Source organism: Alosa alosa, chromosome 12 (assembly GCF_017589495.1).
Source record: "Alosa alosa isolate M-15738 ecotype Scorff River chromosome 12, AALO_Geno_1.1, whole genome shotgun sequence".
Taxonomy (NCBI): domain Eukaryota; kingdom Metazoa; phylum Chordata; class Actinopteri; order Clupeiformes; family Clupeidae; genus Alosa; species Alosa alosa.
The window spans coordinates 22,516,047-22,539,026 of NC_063200.1; the positions used below are offsets into that span (position 1 = coordinate 22,516,047).

The window sequence follows — 22,980 nt, forward strand, 5'->3', positions numbered from 1 at the left end:
TTCCGTGTGTTAGTTTGAAAGTTGAGGGGTCAGTCTTAGGCTCAGATTGAAATTCTACTTCCAAATGTCAGCGCATGCGCACACACACACACACACACACACACACACACACACACACACACACACACACACACACACACACACACACACACACACACACACACACACACACACACACACACACACACACACACACACACACACACACACACTGTCCCCTGCATTGATGAGTTCTCACCATAAGAAGATACCCAGGTTGTCGACGTGAGAGGACGCCAGGAAATTTCCTGTGGGGGACATTGTGAGGCTTACTGCTGCAGCGTCCACCAGAAAGCAGTCCACTAAACTGAAAAGAGACCACGTAAGATGGAGGAGAGAGGAGACAAAGAAAGTGTGTTATTATTATTTTATTAATTTGTGTGTTTGTTTTTATAACCTACTTGCACTACTTCATGTTAAATATTTTTCTCTTTTTTATGTTTAAACTTCATATGTTCATGGCATTGTTTTAGCAATGTTGTAATACTGTACAGTGATACCAATGGAACGTATTGGAATTTGAAATTGAAGAGAGACTTCAAGAGAAAATAAATTGATAATGTGAGCATACAGGAGAGATGAAACTAGACATGCCGAGATAAGAGAAGTTTTAACCACAGGTTTGTCTTGGCCCAGTGGACCCGATCGGGGGATTCCGTAGTCAGAGAGTGACAACGCGAGAGAACTCCCTGACAGCGCTGATAATAAAGCCCTTAATCATAAGTGAGGTCACCCTTCTCGCTGAGTCTGAATGTTGGTCAATTTAACATAAAAGGTCATCTAGATAACATAGGAAAACCGTGTTCAATCTGAAAAACAACATCAAAAGCATGGGGCGACTGGCTATAGCTAATGCGGTCAGGAAATTACAGCATCTTCAACCTCCTCCTGATGAGAAAACCACATCACACATGGATTTAAGAATAACATCAAAACATTTTCATTGACAACCTTTCCAAAAACATTTCTACTGTATGACACAGACTGAGCCCAATAACTGAATGATAACTTAGCAGCCTTTTCCACTTGGATAGCGAGATTATGTCAAGTCAAGTGGAAACTGTATCATGCTGCAGAAATGCACACAATGAAACATTATCTGTAGAAGAGAACAACAACATAATCTATTCCATTCCACCTACACAGACGAGAGAAGAGAAGAATTTTGGTTGGAAGACTACTGCTGTTTGTACTGACCGAAACGTGTACAATGCAGTTGAGACTTACCTCAGTGTTTATCTATGGTCATTGCAGTGCACTATAGAGCAGTATCCCATCACCTTACATTTAAATTATGAAAGAAAGTCTTGGTTGTCTTAAAGACTTCAACAATGCAAGATCCATATGGCAGACTTTTTAGGATTAGGATTTAGGATTTTAAGGTTTGCACTCCCCATCTCTCTCCCACCTACCCCTTCTAATGACCTCCACTGTCCCATCAATAGAGGCTTAAGACACCAACAAAGATGAATGTTACAAACTGTTCATCAGCAAGTTCAAACAAAGTTTCATAAATCTGCCCTACCACCGCAGCAACCAATACATTGAGGGGTTGGTGCCTGCCCTCCTCTGGTTCAGTGCACCATTCCTGCCATGCACTCAGATCGACTGATATCAAGACAGTGAAAATTCTTTCGAAATTGCACTGAGGGAGAAAGTGAGATATATACAAACACACAAACACGCACAGAACCCCTTACCAGCCAGAGGGGAGGTCCCAGGTACGGATGGTGCAGTCCATGGAAGCCGTTATCAACCAGCGGCCATCTGGGCTATACGTCTGCCAGGAGTGATAAGAAACAGGGAAAGTCCTTAGTGTCCAAGAGAAGTGCATCAGTGAGACAGAAACAGAGAAAGAATGAGAGAGACAGATAGAGATAAAAATGAGCGAGTGAGTGGAAGACAGAGTGGGAGCTACCAAGTCATTGATCTGCCCACGATGTCCTGAGAACTTGCGGACGATTCTTTTGGTCTCGATGTCCAGGACGTTGACAGTGAAGTCGTCCAAAGCAATGGCTAGCATTCCACTGGGGAGAGTAGCAGGATAGAACAAGATCTTAAAGGCACAGTCAGCAATTCTGGCTATTGATACTGGACCCTCACAGCTAATCATATTACATCCCATGGGCCTCGAAGCCAATCTTATTTCACCACTCTGGAGCCTCACAGCCAACCATATCAATCCAATCAAACCTGTTGATTTGCTGGAATTCCCACCTTGTTTGTTTAACATTTATAATGCCGGGATTGTGTACATATACGAACACTAGTTGTTTTTTAGCTTGCGTACACACAGAACGGACGGCAAGAGAACCATGAAGAGTAATTCACTGAATGTGACAGCTGTATTTGTTTCTAAAGTCGGAACCACTTGGAAAAAAAGTGCTTGCAGACGCCATCTTTAAATAAAAGCAGCACTGCTTATTCTAGTCACAAGAGAACATTTTTCAGGACTTATTTTGTCAAAAAGTCAGTCAATTATTCAATTTCAATGCCTTTACATACGTACAGATTAAAAGATCACAAAGCAACAACAACTTGCATTTGTATGGTGCTTTATCAAGGCACCAAAAGCGCTTTACAGTGAAGTTACCTCACTTATCGCCAACGTGTAGTAAGCAAACAAGCACACAACGGCACAAAAACCAGACAAAAGTCCTCCTGATTACCTCTCCCTGTGCAGCAGCGTAGAGGCTGGTGAGGACTCTAAGCTCAGTGTGTGGAGAAGCTCATGGCTCTTGAACTTCCAGATCTTGAGGAGATGGTCAGCTCCGGCACTAATAGTCAGCTGGTTGAGCCCGTCAATAGCCACACCACGCACCGGGCCGGCATGAGCTAGAAGAGAGTGAGGAGGTAAAGGGCCATTCACACCAGGAACGATAACTATAAAGATAACTTTAACAATAACGACACTAACGTCCACACTGACCGACAATAAGGAAATTCTCTCCTTGTGTTGACAGTGCTCTAGAGTGCGATCAATTTGGTCGCACAAGTCACTAAGGGTGCGACTAACATTTTTCCTGGGTCCCACTGGTGCACCTAACATCATAAAGGTGAGTGCCTAGACTTTCCTAGCATCTGTTGTCTCTCCGTGAACACAAGAGAATCAGCAATGGATAAAGGAAATAAATGTGACAAAACAGATGACAGAAAATGAAGAGAAATAGACCCACAGAGAGTTTTTTCCGTTAGGAAAAGTAGGACTACTGTTCCGCCCAATACTGTCATTCCCGGTCCATGCTCTGACAACAGGCCGAAGATAGCAAGCGACTCAGAGACAGAGATAGAGCTTGAAACTCAAACTAAAAAAGGCAAAAATATATGCATTCAGGAAAAAACTGGTCAGACCAGTTTCCCAGGCTATGGTATAACAAAATAGAGAACACAATGCACTGTACTGCAAAGAGTGCGGTCAAAGCCTGGCCAGTAACATGTTAGCAGTTATTTTTATATATAATTGTGCTTCAAATAAAGACAAACATTTACCTACACCTTATTCTTGTTTAAAATCATTTATCATTCACATAAAATTGAATGTATATAGAGAATGTATATGGAGAGCGATAAAAAGATGACCTTAAATTGTGGCGTTAAAGGCGACACAAAATTTGGGTGAACCTAAAATTTGATGGATTCTCATTGGCAGATTTTTACTATTCTCAAAATCACTGTCATCTGTGACACTGACACTGTCAAAGTGATCCCCAACAACATTATTCTTCATGTTGTTATCATTATAGTTTATGTGTGAACATTGTCATTCATCTTAGCTAGAACGATACTTTTTTGTCGTTAACGTTATCATTATGTGTCTGTTTTAAGGTAGGCATAGGAGCTAAACACTAACCTTTGTCTTTCCCATATTGACCTCTGTGGAGGCCAGACTGCAGGTTGTACGTGTCAATGTGCCCGGTAGAGACAGCCACCACCACAAAGTTCCCACATGAGGAAATATCTACAGCCTGCAGGAAGGAAGGAGAGAGCAAGAGAGTGAGAGTAAGAAAGAAAGAGAGAGAGAGAGTGAGCGTAAGAAAGAGAGAGGGAGAGATTAAGACCGAGAGTAAGAGAGAGAGTAAGAGAGAGTAAGAGAGTAATAAAGAGAGTACGAGAGAGAGAGAGACAGACAGATAGAGAGACAGACATTGGAACAGAAAGAGATAGTCAGACTCCCTGTCGTTCATCCCACTCATAGATCTAAACTCAAGAACTATGACAATGTGAAACTATGACAACATAAGCTAATGTGACAATGGCAATAAAATGGCAATGTAAAACTGACAACGGCTTGTACTGGCCCGTGTAACCCCACTACAGGTAGAAAATAGTGAAGTAAGCTGTTACACTGGCGTTTTCCAAAACACTTGGGGCAGAAAACACCAAGTTAACCTCAGTCAAGATCACCCTTCAAAACGGCGGCCAAGCACAATTTTCTCAATTTTTTCATTCCTAAGTAAATACATTGCATACCATAATATTGGGGGTGGTGTCCCCTGAAAAGTTGTAGGTTCAATACCCGCCTTACAACATTGTGCCCCGAGTTGCTCCTGGGACAGTGGCCCTTGTAATATAATTGACAAGTATAAGTCGCTTTGGATAAAAAGCGTCTGCTAAAATTAATAAATGTACAAATAGATGTGATGACAGGGGTTCCCAAATTGTGAGGTCAGACTGAAAAAATGGACTAAGAACCCTGAACAAAGTTCATTGGAAAATCCCACCCCTTGTTCAACATCTGAGATGACCGTCATCACTATGGGACTGTTTAAATTGTTTTACAAATGTGAGATCACAAGTGGTCAGTTAGAAGTGTAAATCAAGACGACAAGGGGGGCCTGGCATGAAAAGTTGTGAACCACAGGCATGCTACATGTGATAAAACTCTATTACAACGTTACATTTTAACGTTACTATGATTAGGTGTATGTGAGTTCATATTTTACAAGTTTTGAAATAGCCTTGAAATGTTGGCGTAATAAGTTAATTAGTTAGTTTGGGTTAGTCGTCACTTGAATTGTATGGACAGGGTACCAATCCATTTTCACTGCAAAAATTTCCATGACTTTTCACAGCCTTCACATTGCTTAATTTACCCCATAGGTTGAACATTTATTAAATGTGATGAGACTGGATAAACGAAGGAAGCAATCATATTCTGTGACATGATGTATGCTATCTCCTACCTACGTCCCTATGAAATGTCATGACTATTCCAAAACTTTCAAAGAATACCCTGAAAATTTGATATTATAATTCCATGACTTTTCCAGGTTTTCCATGACTGTGGGAACCCTACCCAAACAGGTTTTTTCACCCATGATTACGGGCTGCAAATATTAGGGTTCAACCGTGAGAATTTTGGTTTACAGCAAAGTGGTGCAACACTGGCAATAGTCGGGGAGTCAAGAGTGGAAAAGGAAAAACTGGACAACAAAAAGCATTGCATTTTAAAAATTCATTACATTAAATACAACTTGTCTTCAGATGAGCACAAGAGTTTCTGTATTGCCTGTGTGGACTCATTTTCAAACAGCCAGGCAAACAAAACTTCAATAAGTGAAATACAGCAAATGGCAAATGCCCAGGCTACCTCAACAGAGGCTATTTATGTTTCACCAGAATTAGGACTTTGAGTAATGCTGGCAGACGTGACGTTTTTTGTCTTAGATTTAGTCTGACATTATTATTTTTACTGACGGGCGTGATTTGAAAGCAAATCACTGAAAAACAAATCTTCTGAGAAAGACAGCCAATCCTCAGATGGATAATTTTGGTGTATGTGCAGGTAGCACACTGTCGGCACACTGTCCAAGAAAAAGGATATATATATATATATATATATATATATATATATATAATATGTATATGTATGTGTATATATGTATGTGTACATATCACACACATACTGTATATATTATATATATATATATATATATATATATATATATATATATATATATATATAGGCATGCAGTAAAAATATCAGCCAGCCTTAGTAGCCAGGGAGTGCATACTGACCGTGCCGTGCACATTCAGGGCCCGGTTGTGGTGGAAGCGGTCCGGCTCCAGTTTGTGCGCGCCCATTGAGCCCTTCTGGTGGTTCCAGGTTGTGGCGACGACGAGGCCACGATGGCATGCCACGATGCCATCCCAGTCGCTCTGCCGAGCGCACTCTGCAACAGCGCAGATAATATGAACTTTCGAGAGTACCTCCTCTCCTAGAACTACAAACTGCTGGACATGCTTAATCAAGCACTTACCACTACCTTCTTCCCCATCCTGACTATCCCTCGTCTCCCTCCCTCGACTTGAACTGTTATTGTGTTCTATGCGACTAGTACTTATGGCTACACTAACAATATCCTTGTGCCACTGTACCTTTATAGTACCTTCATTGTTGTAAGTCGCTTTAGCGTCAGCTAAATGACTAAATCTTAATGATATCCAGCAGGGAAGAAACAGGCTACACTTAATACTCCACAATGGTAGTTACACACAATCTCTAACAAGCTCTAAATACTAGGTCAAGACTTTGTAAGAAATTAAGAAATGGCCATGCTTGCATGCATGCATGTTAAGTGCCAAAGGTGTTGGTCCAAAAATATTGTACCTGAAGCAAATGATGTGATGGCTGGCAGCTTCGCTGTGTCATATTTCAAGCCTTTCTTTTTGGCTTTCTTCTTATTAAGAGTTCCTATTGAAAAAAATAAAGCCAATATGCAAAACTATGCATGCATTTTCACATTCCCAAAGACCAAACCTAAGTTTCATGAATCCAGGTATTTGGTTAGGGCCATCTAATCAATGTTGTCCTTTTTCTTATTCAACTGAAAACACAATGTCCAGAATTCTTACCATGCCCCAAACTCTTATTGAATCGCTCATGAACAATAGAAAAGGACTGCAGCGTGCCATCTTGACCTTGAGGAAAGAAATAAAACCATAAACGCATTCACACAACTAATAATACACGGGCAAATCAAACACATTGTTTATAAACAGGTTATAAAAGAGGACTTCATGAAGCAGCCGGCTGCGAAACCAACCCGCGCTAAGAATCGTTTGGCCATTGCGGCCGTGGTGAAGAATCTTGGTTGGTGGGGCGCTGTGTCCAAGGCGACAGCGGAGCAGACGGCCCTCGGCTCCCGGAGTGTCAAATATCCACACCTGCCAACGTTAAAGATGACGTTTCATCTCCTGATCCTGATCAAGTAACTCAAGTAACAGACAATTAGGCTTCCCATATGACACAGTTGGCATTGATAAAACCGTTGCAACTAGCCATCTGATGCATTTCAGGCATCTAAGTTATATTTGACAAAGTAGTGCCATTATAAAAACAAGCTACTTACAAAAACATGCCTGAAAAAAAAAAAGTTATTTATTTCACCAATTTAGAGGTACAGCCCATTATTCAGGCAAAAATGACCGATATCTCATTATTGATATGCAAATTTAATGACATTGCCTCAAGAGCACGGAAGTGAGGAATGTCTTGATAGGCTGGCATAGTGTATGTTTTGTCTTAAGTCATTTTGTTTCTTTTCCATTTACAGAATTGAGTACTGTACCAACTGTTACTTGTCAGACTCTGAATGGAAGACACCAACCCTGATGGCATTGTCGGCACCATTGGTGATGAGGAGGGGTTCATTGAGGAGGAAGGTCAAACCAGCAATAGCTGTGTCATGGGCATCTCTCATCTGACCAATCAGCTTCTTTTCCTCCAGATCCCACAATCCAATGTGACCAACAGGACTTCCGGCGGCCATTATTGGATGCCCATCTACCAGACATAATAATTATTTGACTTATACAGTATATGACTGTCCTATAGAAAAAATATTTTCAAATGCACAGGTACAACAGTTAACTGTAAAACTGTAAGTATTTATTGTTAAGGACAGTCACCATGATCTCTCACTCTTTTGTAAAAACATCTATCCGATCACTAGGGTGCATCATCCGCCTCACTTTTTGAAAAAAAATTGAAAATCAATCTGTCCCTAGAATAATTTTGTTCCATTAACCAAATAAAACTTCCATGAGAAATTTTATTGAATTTCTATTGATGTTTAGGTGGCCCAACGAGCCTCTGAAGTTTTCACGTCCATAAAGCTAGGCTGAAAATAACATTTTTCTTAAATAACGCCAAAACTAATGGGTCTAGCCCTATAATATCAATGGAAGTTGAATATAAATATGGACTTTCCGCATCATTTGGTATGAGTTGTGTGTCTCTATCTTTATTACTTCCTGAGATATGGCAGTAGTGTACATTTTGGGGGAGCAGCCAGACCAACGGATACCTTGTCTTAGCTGAATTACTGAAGCCAAGCAGGTGTTGGCCTGGCTAGTACTTGGATGGGAGACCTCCTTGGAAAAACTAGGTTGCTGCTGGAAGTGGTGTTGGTGGGTGATCAGTAGGTGGCACTCTTCCCTCTGGCCAAAAAGATTGATCCCAATGCCCCAGTGCAGTGACGGGGACACTGTACTTTAGGAAATGCCGTCCTTCGGATGAGGTCCTGACTCACTGTGGTCATTAAAGATCCCATGGCACTTATCACAAAGAGTAGGGGGTTCCCCTACTCCTGGCTAAATTTCCAACCTGGCTCATTCAATCTGGCCCCTAATCATCCCCCACTTTAATTTGCTCATTCACTCCCTCACTCTCCACCTCAAGCTGGTGTGTGGTGAGCGTTCTGGCACATAATGGCTGCCGTGCATTACCCAGGTGGGTGCTACACATTGGTGGTGGTTAGTGAGGTCCCCCTTCTCATGTGAAGCGCTTTGAGTGTTGAGAAAAGCGCTATATAAATGGAACATGTTGTTGTTGTTGGAAGATGCAATAAAAATTGCTTTTGCCAGGCATTTTCAATAAACAGCATGAAAGTAAACTATCAATAAAAGCTTGCGGTCATGGGTTTTCCCAGTACCAAATTTGAAGGCTGGAAAACAATATATATGTGCCCACCAAGTCGCTGTAAAATACACATCATATTTGAAAGTTGCCGTTTATACTATAATCCGATCAGTCATTATCACTTCACATTCACACGATATTTGCTGATTCCCACTTTGTTCTGTTTTCTGATGGACCATCCGAAAGATACCACATGAAGCACCTGAGGACTTGACGACAGTTTGGAAGATGGGATCCAGTGATAATCGAGTCATCCTGAACAAGGCCACTGCCAAAACCAAATATCCAAGACGATTGTCTTGTAGACAGAGTACATTTTGAACACTGTGGATTGGCATTGCTGTACATACACACCGCCGCCGACTTGAGCTTCCAAAGATTCAGGAAGTCATTCATTTTTAATGGAAGCCGGCTTCTCTCAGCTGCAAGAAGCGGCAAATCCGGCGTCACGGCATCACGTTTTGGGCGTCTTGAGCGACTTGGGCGTCTTGAGCATCAAGCAGAAAGTTGAAAGTCAGTCAACTTTATAGTAATGAGCTATGAAGAAGAATGCTCTCACGTCAGAGCGGCCAAAGCGTCCAAAGCTTCCTTGTACTTTTTTGACAAGCGTCCTTGACAGGGCGATCCGAGCTTCTTTGGAAGCTCAAGTCGGCGGCGGTGTGTACGTACAGTTAGGCTACTAATACACTCTCTACTAAAAGCCATGTTGAAATCCTGTGTGATACAACTACTACTCTACACTAAACAAAACATTCCCACGCATGTAGCCTATATCTGGAATTTGGATATATAATGGATATTTGGAATCATTTTTCTAACACCATAGCAACAACAGTTAAAATAAAAGATTAATGACAAGGTGTTTTTCATCAAATAACAGAGAAAATCACCAAAATATGTATGACAACATAAAGAAACCCAATGTTTATCCAATGAGCTGTGTGCTTTATGCCCTTAATACAGTTATAATTCAAATAACTACTGGCTAACAAATTGATAATAGTGAAATAATGTGAAATATACCCCCATAGTCCCCCATATTGCCAGGCGATTTCCTGAATTTGGCAACAATTTCGGCCATTCATTAAAGTTAATGGTGGACCACCTAAATATTATCCAATTTACTTCAAAATTTACCAGGAATGTTTTTTTGGTCATTGGAACATAATAAGCATAGGGACAGATTAATTTGCATATGTCAAGGCGGATGATGCACCCTACCGATCAATAAATATACATGACCGTACCTGTCCTGAAGCTCAGGGACGTGATTGGTCCCCAGTCCTGTTGGAACTTCATCAGTGTCTCATCAAATTTGATGTTATGAATGATCACCTGTCCAGACGCCAAGCCCACACCTACAACATCTACAGCAGGTGTCTGAGAAATACAAACAAGAGCATGTATACATAATAAACTACATTCAAGATTTACTGTAAATCATGCTGTAAAATACAATATGTATTAAACAATATGGTAGGATCAGATGCAGATCAGGATTAGCTGTGCATGCAATGCATGTAACGGTCATATTTATCTGTAACACACTGAAAGAATACAGACAACAAAGATGAAAGGCGACATAGTAGACCTTTATCCAGACAGTGTATTATTATACAGTTGTTCATGTATGAGAAACATTACAATATTCCATACTCAGAGACTGCTCATCCATTCATCTCAACTGCTGAAGGACTGTTACTTACAGGGTGCGATTTGTAGGGGGGGATGGGTAGGATTTCCCCCCCTCTGGTCTTGATATCCTCCCCTCTGCTTAATTATTTTCATCAGGGGGCAACATTTATCCCCCTCTGCCCCTCATATTGATTAATGCTACTTCATATAAGTAAAGCGCTGCAACGTGAGAACAGTCTAGTAGGCTAGCCTACATAATAATCTGACATCAGAAACGCATCGTCACCGTCAGCACTCATGCAGCTGACACTGTGGCTGCGTGATAACTTAATTTGGCCTTGATCGTGCAGGACATTTCAGAATGTCGACTGTGTAATCCATCATAAATGGCTAGTTTCAATGGAAAAGTTAGCTGGACAAAGAAAACGAGAAGGATTCAGTGAAGCATTTCGTCATATTTTAGAACCTTCAAAATTAGAAAACTGATGCAACGGAGATGGAGGACAACTCCACGTATAGAACGTAGGCCTATTGTCCGAAGGAACTTAAATGAGGAGATATTAGCTGAATGTCACAAAAAGTGTTACAGAAATTGCTTGGCATCGCTTATTCAATGGCTCTCTACCGAAACACCTGTAGTTTGCGGAGGACGAACGAGAAAGCACTCGTTTGATAAATCAGCCAGTAGGCTATGCCTAGTAGACAAATAACTTTCAGAAATAATCTGTACTGCAAAAACTAATGTTGATGGGTATTTAAACGTAAATTATTTTCATAAAACTTCAAGTTGCCCTATAACTTTAATCTCCAAACTTCACTGCACTGTAGCCAATTAACTGACAGTATAATTGTAGGCTATTTATTTTCTGCAGGCTACAATAAACACTTTTTCAACTTCTGCAATATTACGCACTTGGCTACTGAACGCAAATCAGCAGGAGAGAGAATGCACGTAGCCTACAGTACGCAGCGTGTAGTGCAATGTGTGCTATTTGGTTACCAACTAACACTGTTAGCCAATTCACTAACTCAAGACTTCAGTGCCATCATATACAAAAAATGTTTACATAACAAATACAGAAAGGATGGAGGCAGCAAAAGTAGAGGAGTCATTTCAGATGGGGCAAGAACAAGGTGAATTTGTATGCTTGTCAAAACGTAGTCCTACCCTGCATTAGAGGAGCTGATCATCATACCAAGCACACTCGCTGTTTAAAGTCATACATCACGGTAAACTAAAACTAAGATAAAAGTAAATGTTACAAAGGTGGCAAAATGAATATAGGCTATTTTTAGCCATGACATTACTAGGCTATGAATCGTTTGTTCGTTTAAAAAAAAAAAATCATCACCCCCTCTGGTTTTTACACAAATCGCACCCTGGTTACGTATAAGTATAAGTATAAGCTAGCCTGGGTGTTCCCATGCTGCCTTGCGCGCGATTTGATTCACGCTGCTAAGGCAGCCTGGAGACCATGGAGCAAATTTTCGCCTGAGATAGGGAACCAATCACAGAACAGGGGGGAAAGCAAGACGATGATGAGCTATGCACAGACGCATTTGATAGACATCCGTGGCACCCAATAAACGGATCTGGGCATTTTTTTCAAATACGAGAAAATGAGACGTGGTCTGGGAACCAAACGTTCATTGAGAAGTGGTGGCGCTAACCAGGCTAAGTATAAGCAAGGGCGTCAGTTTGTTTTTAGAAGTGGTGGGGACAATAACCATAAGCTTGAGTGTGGTTTGAAAAGTGCGGGGTACCCTTATGTAAGCTATTCATCCATTCAACGCTGCATTACAATATGCTCAACAGTAGTGTTGCGTCGGTTAAGGTTTTTTAAACATCCGCACCCACTCGACCCTCAAAAATATGCACTGATTAACTACCCGAACCGACAAAAAACAATGTTCCTATAGCCTAGGCTATCCTTTGCAGTTCATATTGAGGTAGAGACAATGCTTTCTTATTAACACTAAAACAAGAAGAATTTGCACTGTAGGATATGCTTCTACAAAAGGCCTTTTCACACAGAGATCACGCTAAATTTGCGGGAATAGGAGACGTCTTTTTGCCGCAACGTGTGTCTGAAAACGAGGGGAAAATTTGCAGGCCTGCTGATCTGTTCCCATGATGCGACATTTTGGGGAGCCAGGAGGCAGGATCAGCTATTAATGTGACGTGCAACAGGGGCGTGTAGAGTGATAGTCGTAGGCCTTATTATGCGTGGGCCTTCAGATGCAGCAGGTGTGTGATTTCCAAAACCATGGCGGGAGAACCGACTGCACTTTTGTTAGCTTGCATTTGCTTAGCTGTTGCTTAGAATGTTAAGATTCTTGCGATAGACGTCTTCAGAGGATAAAAAGTACTTTGGAAGGGAAATTGAAGAGAAGAGTTGCCCCTTGCGTTGGCCGTGATTCTCCTTTGAAAATCAGAGGTTCACAGGCTACTGTGGCCTTGGTCAGTGGCGCCGCCAGCCGTAATCCTGTAGCCTATGCACTGTGCGTACAATTTATTAATGAAATCATTCAATATTACAACAATAAAAATAGCTTGTGTACTGTCTTAATTGACACATGCTTCACGCACAAATGATAGCCTAGGGCAAAGAGAATGGACATCTCAACATAAGGATACATTAGAAGATGATGATTGGTGTAAACTTTGTCACACGACGTGATCAGCAGTTCTGGCGCTTAAAAACGCAACGTTCCATTCAGTCATAAATCATTCAAACTTAGGCCTAGTGCTCGTCATGAAAAGAAAACAGCAGCTTAATATTTTTTCAGGTGTTTAACAGTAGGCCTAGGCGCACTGTTATGCAGTAGGCAGTGAGATTATTAGGCATTGCATTCTGTCACTCTGTTTGGAACATCGCAGTTCGGGTTGATAAGATTCAGTTAATGCGAGTATGGGTCGTCTCAAAGTTTGGGACAACCAAACAGCAGAGTAGGCAAAGCAAATCCTAATTGTTAGGTTATCAATAGCGGTCTTTTCTCTATCGGAAATCGCGACATAAGCTCATTGGTTTCTTTTTTATTTTCTGTCTTGTTCGCGTGTTGGGTAGTGAAGCGATAATGCATTTAAATCAATGTACATAAGAGCCGATATGGCCAGATCTGCTGCTCTGTAAAGGTATTTCTGTCCCACCCAAATTTGCTGAACTACTTGCGAAGTAGCCTATTCATCACATGTATCACACGAAAGAGTTTTTTTCTCAGCTTTTAAACAATGTTGGTGGTTAGTTGTTGTGGTAAACGTTTCGCGAGAAAAGTAGCCTAACTTTAATTTAATCATATTTTCTGCGCCCGTCTCCCTACCCATTAATCTTGGCTTCGCGAACTTTCCCTCAACACATGACAAACCATATATCAGAATAAACAGCAGACCTTACCGAACACAAAGGTGTAATTAAAGTTTAAAGTTTTAATTAAAGTTTAAAGCACTCCCCTGTACAGTTAGCCATTCCAGAGTAATCCGGATTTAAATTTGCAGCAATGTCTATGCATGTCTCCAACTTTGGGGTTCACAATGTGTTTCAACTGTTCAATAGGCCTACATGATTTTATAACAGCCAAATACAAAATAAATGTTACAAATATAGCCTAGATATCTGTAAACATTACAATCAGAGGATATAGCCTACATATAGGGCAGACCGACGCTCATGAGTTCATGCTTTGTTTTAATCGCTGGATTGCAACCGATTGCATTCCGAGCTACAGTCAACTCTAGCAGGCATTAAATGACTGGAGGGTCGGGTGGGTGCGGATCGACGCTCCTGACGGGTTGGGTGGGTGCAGATGTTAAAAAACCTTAACCGCGCAACACTACTCCACACATATCCAGGCAGGTGTGCATGCTGGGAGGATGTCATTGTGCACGCCTATCGCATGGTTTAGACTCGATGATTTCGGTATGTGGGGATTTTTTCGGTCGCAATTGGTTTGCACATTTTTAGAAGTGGTGGGGACAAAATTCAAATTATAAATAGTGGTGGGGACATATGCCCGTAATCTACGCGTATGAGTATAAGTATAAGTATAAGTATATGTAAGTGGGCCTCAGTTGTAATTCCAAGACAAAATAAATTACTATCATCTCACCTGCTGAAGGACTGTTACTGCCGAGGTCCATCCAGGGAATGTGTAAAGAAGCTTACTGAGGAAAAAATGCAGATTAAAACTTGGGACACTTCCTTAAAACAACTGATTTCAACAACACATAAGGCCCTTGTTTAGATGACGAGCAAAGTGCAAAGTCTTCGGTCTAACTCAAATTAATATTAATATTTTACATAACCCAGCACCTCATCAGACTACAACAGACATGATTCGCTTCTCAGAAAAATTGCAGTCTTCCATCTCACATCTTTCTTGCTGAACGACTTACTTGGATTTAATGTTCCAGAGCTGAAGTCCTCCCTGGCTGCTGCCAAACAGGATTTTGTTCAGGTAGGTACTGGGGTGCATCACAGCAGACACATCAAATGAGACTTTATCAAATGATATCTGCAAATACTCCTCTGATAATGATAATTAAAAAAAAGTGGGGTTAGTGACATACAAAAGTATAAACAATGACATAAACGCTACCAAGCACCAGTAATGACTACTACTTCGGCATTATTTTAATTTTGTGGCGTGAACTTGAAATAGAAATGGCCTGCCTCATGGTACTGGACAAAGGGGGCTTGCACATAGCAGTGGCACAAGTAGCCTACTCCTAAAGCTCTATGGTCAAAGGCTTGCAACTTGCCTTCAGCCTCCACCTCCCAGATGATGACTGTGTTCTCCCTGTCCACAGAGATGAAATGGTCTCCAAAAGGTAACAGAAGGTGAACATCATCTCTATGGCCAGAATACGTGTGCACAACCTGTCGGGATGCCAGAGCACAAAGAATCTGAATCAATAGGAGTCTAACAAGTGCTTTCAGGTGGTTAAATATAACAAGGGCAGGGTTTCTTTTTTCTCTCGCAATGATATTCCCAAAAAGAGTCATTAAAATTCTATTATATGTGTGTCAGAGCAGATCACCTCTTTGTTCCTGGCAAAGGCCACAACAGTTTTGCCATGTGCAGCGAACACCAGCATCCGATCAGCAGCCAGACAAGATATATCATCGGGAAGGGCATTACCTGATTAAAAAGACAATCTTCAATAAAGCATTGGGGAAGAAAAATGGCTTCAGAAATGCATTATAAATATGCCATGTGACTGTGGAGTTTACTTACTGACTGCAACTATGCCAAGTTTCTTAACCTGAAAGAGTTAGGTTAGAGAGTTGGTGAGATAAATTTAGCATGAATGGGCAAAGAACTCATGGCCAGTCTACTTGTGTACATATTTGAAAAGACAACAAAGAAAGACCACAGTTTGGTAATTGGATATGGCAATGCATTGTTAACTGTTACAATTAAATAAGAATGACAGAGCGCTGTTCAGATCCGCAGGTGATAAACAATGAGGAATTTCCAAAATAGGACCAAAACGTGTGTAGGCTTTATCTTCATTCGTATCTAAAAGTCTAGACTCGACTCTAAGGTCATAGTTATGCTGCAACAATGACTATTTTAGTGGCATGCGCACGGAGCAATTGCAGATGTCATTAGCTGATCGCACTGTACATCTTCACAAATCCTAGAGGACTGTAACTCTAGTCTGTTTTAGTGGTTACGAGTTTCTCTCCTTTCATTACCTTTCTAGTTTGTTGTAACATGGGTAAGCTATATTTGATTCACGCCAGGTTGTTAGCAAACCAGTCACCATGGTTAACTTAACACATTTAATGTACTGTCAATAAAAGTCACTATTTACACGGACTAGAGAAAGCTAAAATAGAAACACATATAATTTTCCACTTACGTTGTATGTGTGAAAACATTTCCCGACAGCTGTAACAACGTAGAACTCCCGATGCTTCTTGTGGTAGCGTACCACGTGTGGAAGATGGTTTGAATACAGTCCAAGAGCCCGGAATCCAGCAAATAATACGCTTGCTTTTTTACTACCAGCAGACATTTTGTATTTCTGGTGACTGATTTTTAGTGAAAGACTCCTAGGTGGGTTATTATTTCATAATACAAATGAGTAAAGTAACTACCACATCTCCACACAGCAGCCTATAACGCTGTGTACAACAGTGTGTGTAACGCTAAAATCTGTCCGGGGAGATACAGCGTTTGGCAGTCGTTCCAGTTAAGCCAAAAATCGATAGCCTACCTGTCTATCGCTTGTGCAGAAAGATCGTGTCGTGAAGAAGCACCTAAATTGTGCATTTTATGTTAAAAGCATGACATTTCTGTGTTAGTGTGTGAAATTCTGTGTTAGTACATAACATTAGGGTTTATTTTCAGATGTGGAGGTAAACCAATCACCTCTAAAGAATATTGTCATGTGGTAGACCTATAGCCTACAATAATCTTACTAGGCCTATGTCTCAATTAAATTAGATCAAAAATGCCCCCCCTCCCCCTCCGCCTTTGGTGCTTCCCTCCCTTCTAGCTGCAGTGTATCCCTTAGCAATAAGTAAATGCAGCATATTGGGTACTGAAATATTCACAAGAATCCCTAGAAATTGAACATTCATGTTGTTTTATCCAATATTAGTTGTGCATATGTATAGACCCATCTTATACACACCCATTGAACCAACAAAGAAAATGCAAAAATAGAGACTTTTGTGTAATCATTCCATATTTTGTGTAGTCATTCTACAACCCCAAAACAGAAAAAGTTGGGATGTTGTGTAAAATGTGAATAAAAACAGAATGCAATAATCTGCAAATCTCTTAAACTCATATTTAGTTGCAAAAAGGACACAGACAACATATCAAATGTTGAAAATGGCAAAGTTGACTATTTCATGGATAATATATGCTAATCAAATTTAAAATTAACATACATTTTCCATGAAATAGTCCAAATTTTCATTTTCAACATTTGATATGTTGTCTATGTCCTTTTGCTGCTAAATATGGGTTTACGAGACTTGTATATTATCACATTCTGTTTTATTTGCATTTTACAAAACTTCCCAACTTTTCCTAGCCTGACGAGCCAGACCCACATTCAAATGTAGATTTAATTTGCTGCCGCTAGGGTGCGTCTAGATTTCTGCTAAACTTTTCCTGTTTTGGGGTTGTATATCAGAACCCCTGGCGAAACTTCAAAGTGTTATCTTTCATTTGACCAGGATTATGCTTCTACACCAAGAGATTGCCACACAGTAAGCCTTTTATTTTCAGTATGCATTTTGGGTAACCAAAAGTCCTATGGGGAGTTTCCATAGGCATTTTACAAAACGCATGAGCATATCTTGGCAAATAATGGTCTAAAGTAGACTACACATATTTCATTCTATATTGATCTACTTTGAGATACAGATTCACAAGACCTGGTAGTGGGCCTCAGTTGTGATTCCAAGACAAAATAAATGACTATCATTATACCCTTGCCACTCTCTGACAGTTAATCACAAGGTCAATATTGGTACCAAAATAATCTACAAGGCATCTGCTTTCAAAAGGGGGGGTAAGTGTAAAGATTTTAAAAATAGCCTACATTTTGATAACACCCACTTACGTAATTCCTTATATAAAACCATGCGGAAATGCAGTAAGCCACAGGTGAAAACATTGTGGTCTAAGGATGGAATAGAAAACTTGTTTTAAGATGTTTACTGTCCACAGATTGTAATGTTTTTAACAACACAGACATTACAGTAATATAATGTAAGTCACAATCTCATATTATAACCTTTTGTGTGGACAGTGTTCTAAAAAAGACTCGCTTCACTGCGCGGCGGACAATAATAGGCTACCCCGTATCGTTCTCGGTGTGAATGGCCTTTTCAAATAAATAAAAGTGGAATGCAGAGAATTCAGTTGACAGCATTTTATTTTAATAACACAAGAAAGAAAATAATTTATTGACCACATAAAACCAACACATCTTTATGGGCGCACACACCCAGGCTGCGCCTGTGCGTGGGTTACATAGGCGCACACACATTCTCACACACGCGCACGCACGCACACGCACACGCACACACACACACACACACACACAGCGCGATCACTGCCCCTTTGCTGGGGCTGATGTCGGGCTATGTTGTTAGTCGTTCAAACCTCTTGAAGCGCTATCACTGACAGTGGAATTGTTTTGAAATGAATAAGCACCAACAAGCAACAAATCGTTTGACTCGGCGCCGGATTCTGTGTTTGCTTTCACTTTGCTTTGCCTTGTGATTCTTGACTGTGATTCCCTTGCATGTCTCTTTGCTCTGTAAGATTAGAAATGTTTTGTGACATTTGTTACATTTATTCATTTTTGTTCATATTTTGTGGACTGTATATATCATAGCCTATAAGTGCTAGTATGCAGGCACGTGCAGAGAAGGGGGGCTACAGGGGCTCTAGCACCTGCCCTTTTGCCCCTTTGATGTCCAAGTGCCCTTTTGACAAGACCCGTTTTTTACTTTTTAAAATGTGTAATACTTCCGCTAGTTCCAACGTGAATATTCGCTAAAATGTCTCATTAATAGTTTGTGAAATTAGAAATGTACAAAAATAACAATTTTCTGTGTTGCTCTGTGTTGGCATTAAATGCCTTGCGGCCACCAATCCATGACGTCATACATTCAGTGAACTCTCAGAAGGTGCACGCAGGCACAGTGCTGCAGGAGACGTTTGGGAGCACGGTAAGGTCACTTGGCAGTTAGCCTATCTGAACATGCAATAGTATTCAGCTTAGAGATAGAGAATAAAATGTTTAAAGTTGTTTCATGTTTAATGAAGTAGGCTATCAAACCCGTTTTAACCATGTCATGGTCCATCCATTTCAATAACCTGCCAGCTTCGAAAATCTAAGGCTGAACGTTCATAACATATTCTGGTTACTATGTTATAGTAGCTTAGGTTATCTTTTCTAAATCGCCATAAGCCGACGACATAGGCTACTGTAGTTGTTTAACTAACCCAACTCCGCACGTCGTTCTCTGTTTACAGTAGGATTACGCGTCATTTCACTTAGTGGCCACACGCACAGCACGTGAATCTGCAAGACACCAGCTTGCTAATGGTGGTAATTCACTGTGATAAACATTAAAATTATAGCCAGACTAGGCAATAACATATTTGCTGCCGCTAGGATGCGTCTAGATTTCTAAGCTATGAAAATTAGCTTTGAATTTAATCAATAAGATGTAGCCGTATAGCCTATGATCTCTGTGTAGACAATAGCCTAATGAAAACTGAAAAGACCTATCTGTCTGTGCCCTGGCTACAGTAGGCCTACAGTACATGCACTCCTATTGAAGCATGATGCAAGATTCCATGCTGCACTTTTTGCAAATGTTATATTTTTATTTTGTGGATACAGTGTGATGGAAGATGTTTTATTTTGATAGAATTTGCATGTAGCCTATGTATTCTCTATTGGGTTGAAATCAAAATTAAGTTTTAAATAAAGTTCGTTTTCTGAACATTTTGTTCCATGTGCCCTTTTTTTAAATTTGAGCCCCTGTCCCTTCAAAGGTCTCTGCACGCCCCTGCTAGTATGTCTAGCCATTAAACCATGTCCTAGGATCCGGGCGAGCGACTGTCTTGTATGTTTGTCTGACACTGAATCCATCAAATAGCCTATGCCTTTCTATTGCGTCAGATTTTCTCATCCAAAATAGCAGAGCAACGCGAGCGACAGAAAGAACATAGAAACTGGGCGTCCGACAAAAGTTATCTCAAAACGTCGCGTTGCATGCGCTTGCGTTGATGCAGTCAGGACACTCTAATTGAAAACAATGTAAATTAACGTATTTTATCGCTAATGTTTACTCGCATCGCATCCTGCTTATAATGAAGGGCATATTTAACGGATTCAGTGTTGGACAGTCGCTCGCTCAGATCCTGTTAGGACATAGTATTAGGCCTACTCATTTCTATAAACAATTTAACATAACGTCACAATTGGCTAAGATTGATGACATAATTGGCCTACCTCCTTTATCGTCTGGAGATGCATAAGTACTGAATTCAGCTCCTTCTGCTCTGTAGAATGTTGAGGCCATGGGCCTACATCCCTTTCCCCAATGTGATGAAAAATGCAGGCATCATGGACAACAGGTCCGTTGTCACATATATCCATCTTGAGTTTCTTCGTAAAATTCTAAATGCCATCGAACATAGAATTGCACACAAATATGTTAACTTTGCATTGGTGCAAATTGCAACCGTGAGTAGAGAAAATATGTGTTAAGGAGCAACAAATTAATTTAAAAAGTATCACTCACATCCATTTGAGCCCTGGGTATGTTATCCGCGTCAGGTTGCATGTCCGTCAGACACTGACATTGCTCTTTTGTCAAGTTTGTGGAAGCGCTCGTTGGTGAGGTATAAAACGCCACGAGCAGACTCAGGTAACCTGAAACAGTCACAGTTAAAAGTAGTCAAGAAGTCCAATGGTTATTTCATTCAGTGCCGAGTGTCCAAACGTGGATGCAGGTTGGCACACTGATTTTGGGGTTGGTTGGCATATACATTCCCTGTGGCTATTTTGTGACAAATCTATAAACTGTGTATTTTACACATACATCATCAATCTTTATTTTAACCTTGTTATTGTAATTACTGAACATAATTTTACATTTAAAAAAATCGATAGGAACCAAATTGATCTTGGCAGTGGGTATACTGAAGAAAAACACACAAGAAAGACAGCAAAGCCTTACGGGCAGTGATATAGATGAGCACTTCAAACAAAAGCAAAATGAGTACTGGAAAGGACTTTAACATAGGTGTTCCAACCAATCCCGACTAGGCAACCAACCCTGTGCCTGGCAGGTTGGCACAAGTGCACAACACCACTCTAATCATATATAGCTCAAGACAAGGTTACTTTTTTGATAATTAATACCTATTTTTAGCTGAGATCCAAGCTTTCACTTAATCACACAGATTTCACTTAAACACACAGCTTTAATGCATGGTATAGACGGAGAAATATAACAGAGAATGAAAAGTGTGCCAACCAGCCCCTGTCTCCCTAAGGAAAACACTTTCTTTTCCCGATGATAAATCAAAACCACATAGTTGAATAATTGTTGTTACCTGTAAAGTGTAGGAAGGCCATCTTGCAAGTATACACCATCTTGCACCAAGTATCTTTTATAGGCAAGTCTCAGCTCATTCATAATTTGACAACATGGGACTTTACATTGAACGCGACTATTAGGTAACTTTAAAGTCAACACGCACACAGAATTAGAGATGAGTCAAATCATGTTTCATTATAACTCCCAGTCTCCCACGCATTCCACTTTTTCATAGGTAGGCCTAGAGTATAATGATGACAAGGTCGTTTTCCATGAAACTTCACTAGTGACAAGATTTATTTAAGATTATACCCTTACCCATTGGGTTAAGGCGGCATTGTGTATATGAAGTGAAAGACGGAGCAGAATAAAGCGACATCTCCATGGTCTGGCCCCCACCTACCTGTCTGATCTTCTCCACCACCATTCCCCTTCCAGAGCACTACGGTCACAGACCACCTCTTTTTACTTGCCTTTGGCTAGTGTCTCCCTTTATGCCCCAGTGTTTAGTTTTAAATGTTCTTCTTTCTGCATTTCTTAATTTATTTTAACTGTAGCCCTTTTTGTCTTTGTGCCTTCCTGTTTTTATTTATTGCACTTTATTGTGAAGCACTTTGGTGCGGCCAAGCCGTCTGTAAATGCGCTATATATAAATAAAATTGACATTGACATGATATTGACATGACATTGACATTCACTGCAGTAAATTGATATGCAGCCTTCAGCCTGTGTACATCAAGATCTACAGGTTGGGTGGGTGACTTTAACCCTTGTAAGGTGTTCGGGTCTGTGGGACCCGTTTTCTATAATTTTTCTAAACTCATTGAACTTGGCTCATTTTCTGTGAAGCTTGTTGAAGAAGTCCCCCACACTGTCCATTACGCATGCTATACTTTATTTCACAACGATTCGGTCACACGTTTCGGTCAGACCTCATTGAATTCACACGAGGAAGGTCACACCTCCGACGCACCTGTCCCAAAAACGAGGTGTGCAAAAGTGCTTTTGAACTCATTTTCTGTGAAGAACATAAAAAACACACATCGATTACACCAAATTAAGAAATATCTCCTGATTGGGGAAACGTTTAGTTTATTTTTCTTTCAGTCCGCGGTTCCATAATACAATTCAATCTTGCAAATGATCAGACGTTTGAAGCACATAGCCTAACTTAACATCGCGGTTACGGACCAGTAGGCCTAATCAATCCTCTTGTCGAGATAGCCCATAGTTTGAGAAAAGCTGCAGATCATTGACAGAGAGAGCATATGCTCTGTCTAGTATGGGCCTGTC

The 22,980-nt window shown here is 40.6% G+C and overlaps 1 protein-coding gene across 1 annotated transcript in view; it reads right to left on the reverse strand.

The window, feature by feature from the left end:
* Positions 1-16,756, reverse strand: part of wdr36 (WD repeat domain 36) — a 29,011-nt gene extending 12,255 nt beyond the window's left edge. The window contains exons 1-17 of the mRNA XM_048259922.1: positions 16,464-16,756; positions 15,833-15,860; positions 15,636-15,736; positions 15,357-15,474; positions 14,991-15,123; positions 14,705-14,759; positions 10,210-10,342; positions 7,650-7,825; positions 7,086-7,206; positions 6,895-6,960; positions 6,650-6,733; positions 6,058-6,212; positions 3,890-4,004; positions 2,709-2,874; positions 1,958-2,066; positions 1,740-1,819; positions 239-346 (exon numbers count right to left, since the gene is read on the reverse strand). Of these exons, the coding sequence (XP_048115879.1) occupies positions 239-346; positions 1,740-1,819; positions 1,958-2,066; positions 2,709-2,874; positions 3,890-4,004; positions 6,058-6,212; positions 6,650-6,733; positions 6,895-6,960; positions 7,086-7,206; positions 7,650-7,825; positions 10,210-10,342; positions 14,705-14,759; positions 14,991-15,123; positions 15,357-15,474; positions 15,636-15,736; positions 15,833-15,860; positions 16,464-16,619 (1,904 nt within the window). The 5' untranslated portion in view covers positions 16,620-16,756. The remainder of the gene's footprint in view (positions 1-238; positions 347-1,739; positions 1,820-1,957; positions 2,067-2,708; positions 2,875-3,889; positions 4,005-6,057; positions 6,213-6,649; positions 6,734-6,894; positions 6,961-7,085; positions 7,207-7,649; positions 7,826-10,209; positions 10,343-14,704; positions 14,760-14,990; positions 15,124-15,356; positions 15,475-15,635; positions 15,737-15,832; positions 15,861-16,463) is intronic.
* Positions 16,757-22,980: the final 6,224 nt, after the last annotated feature.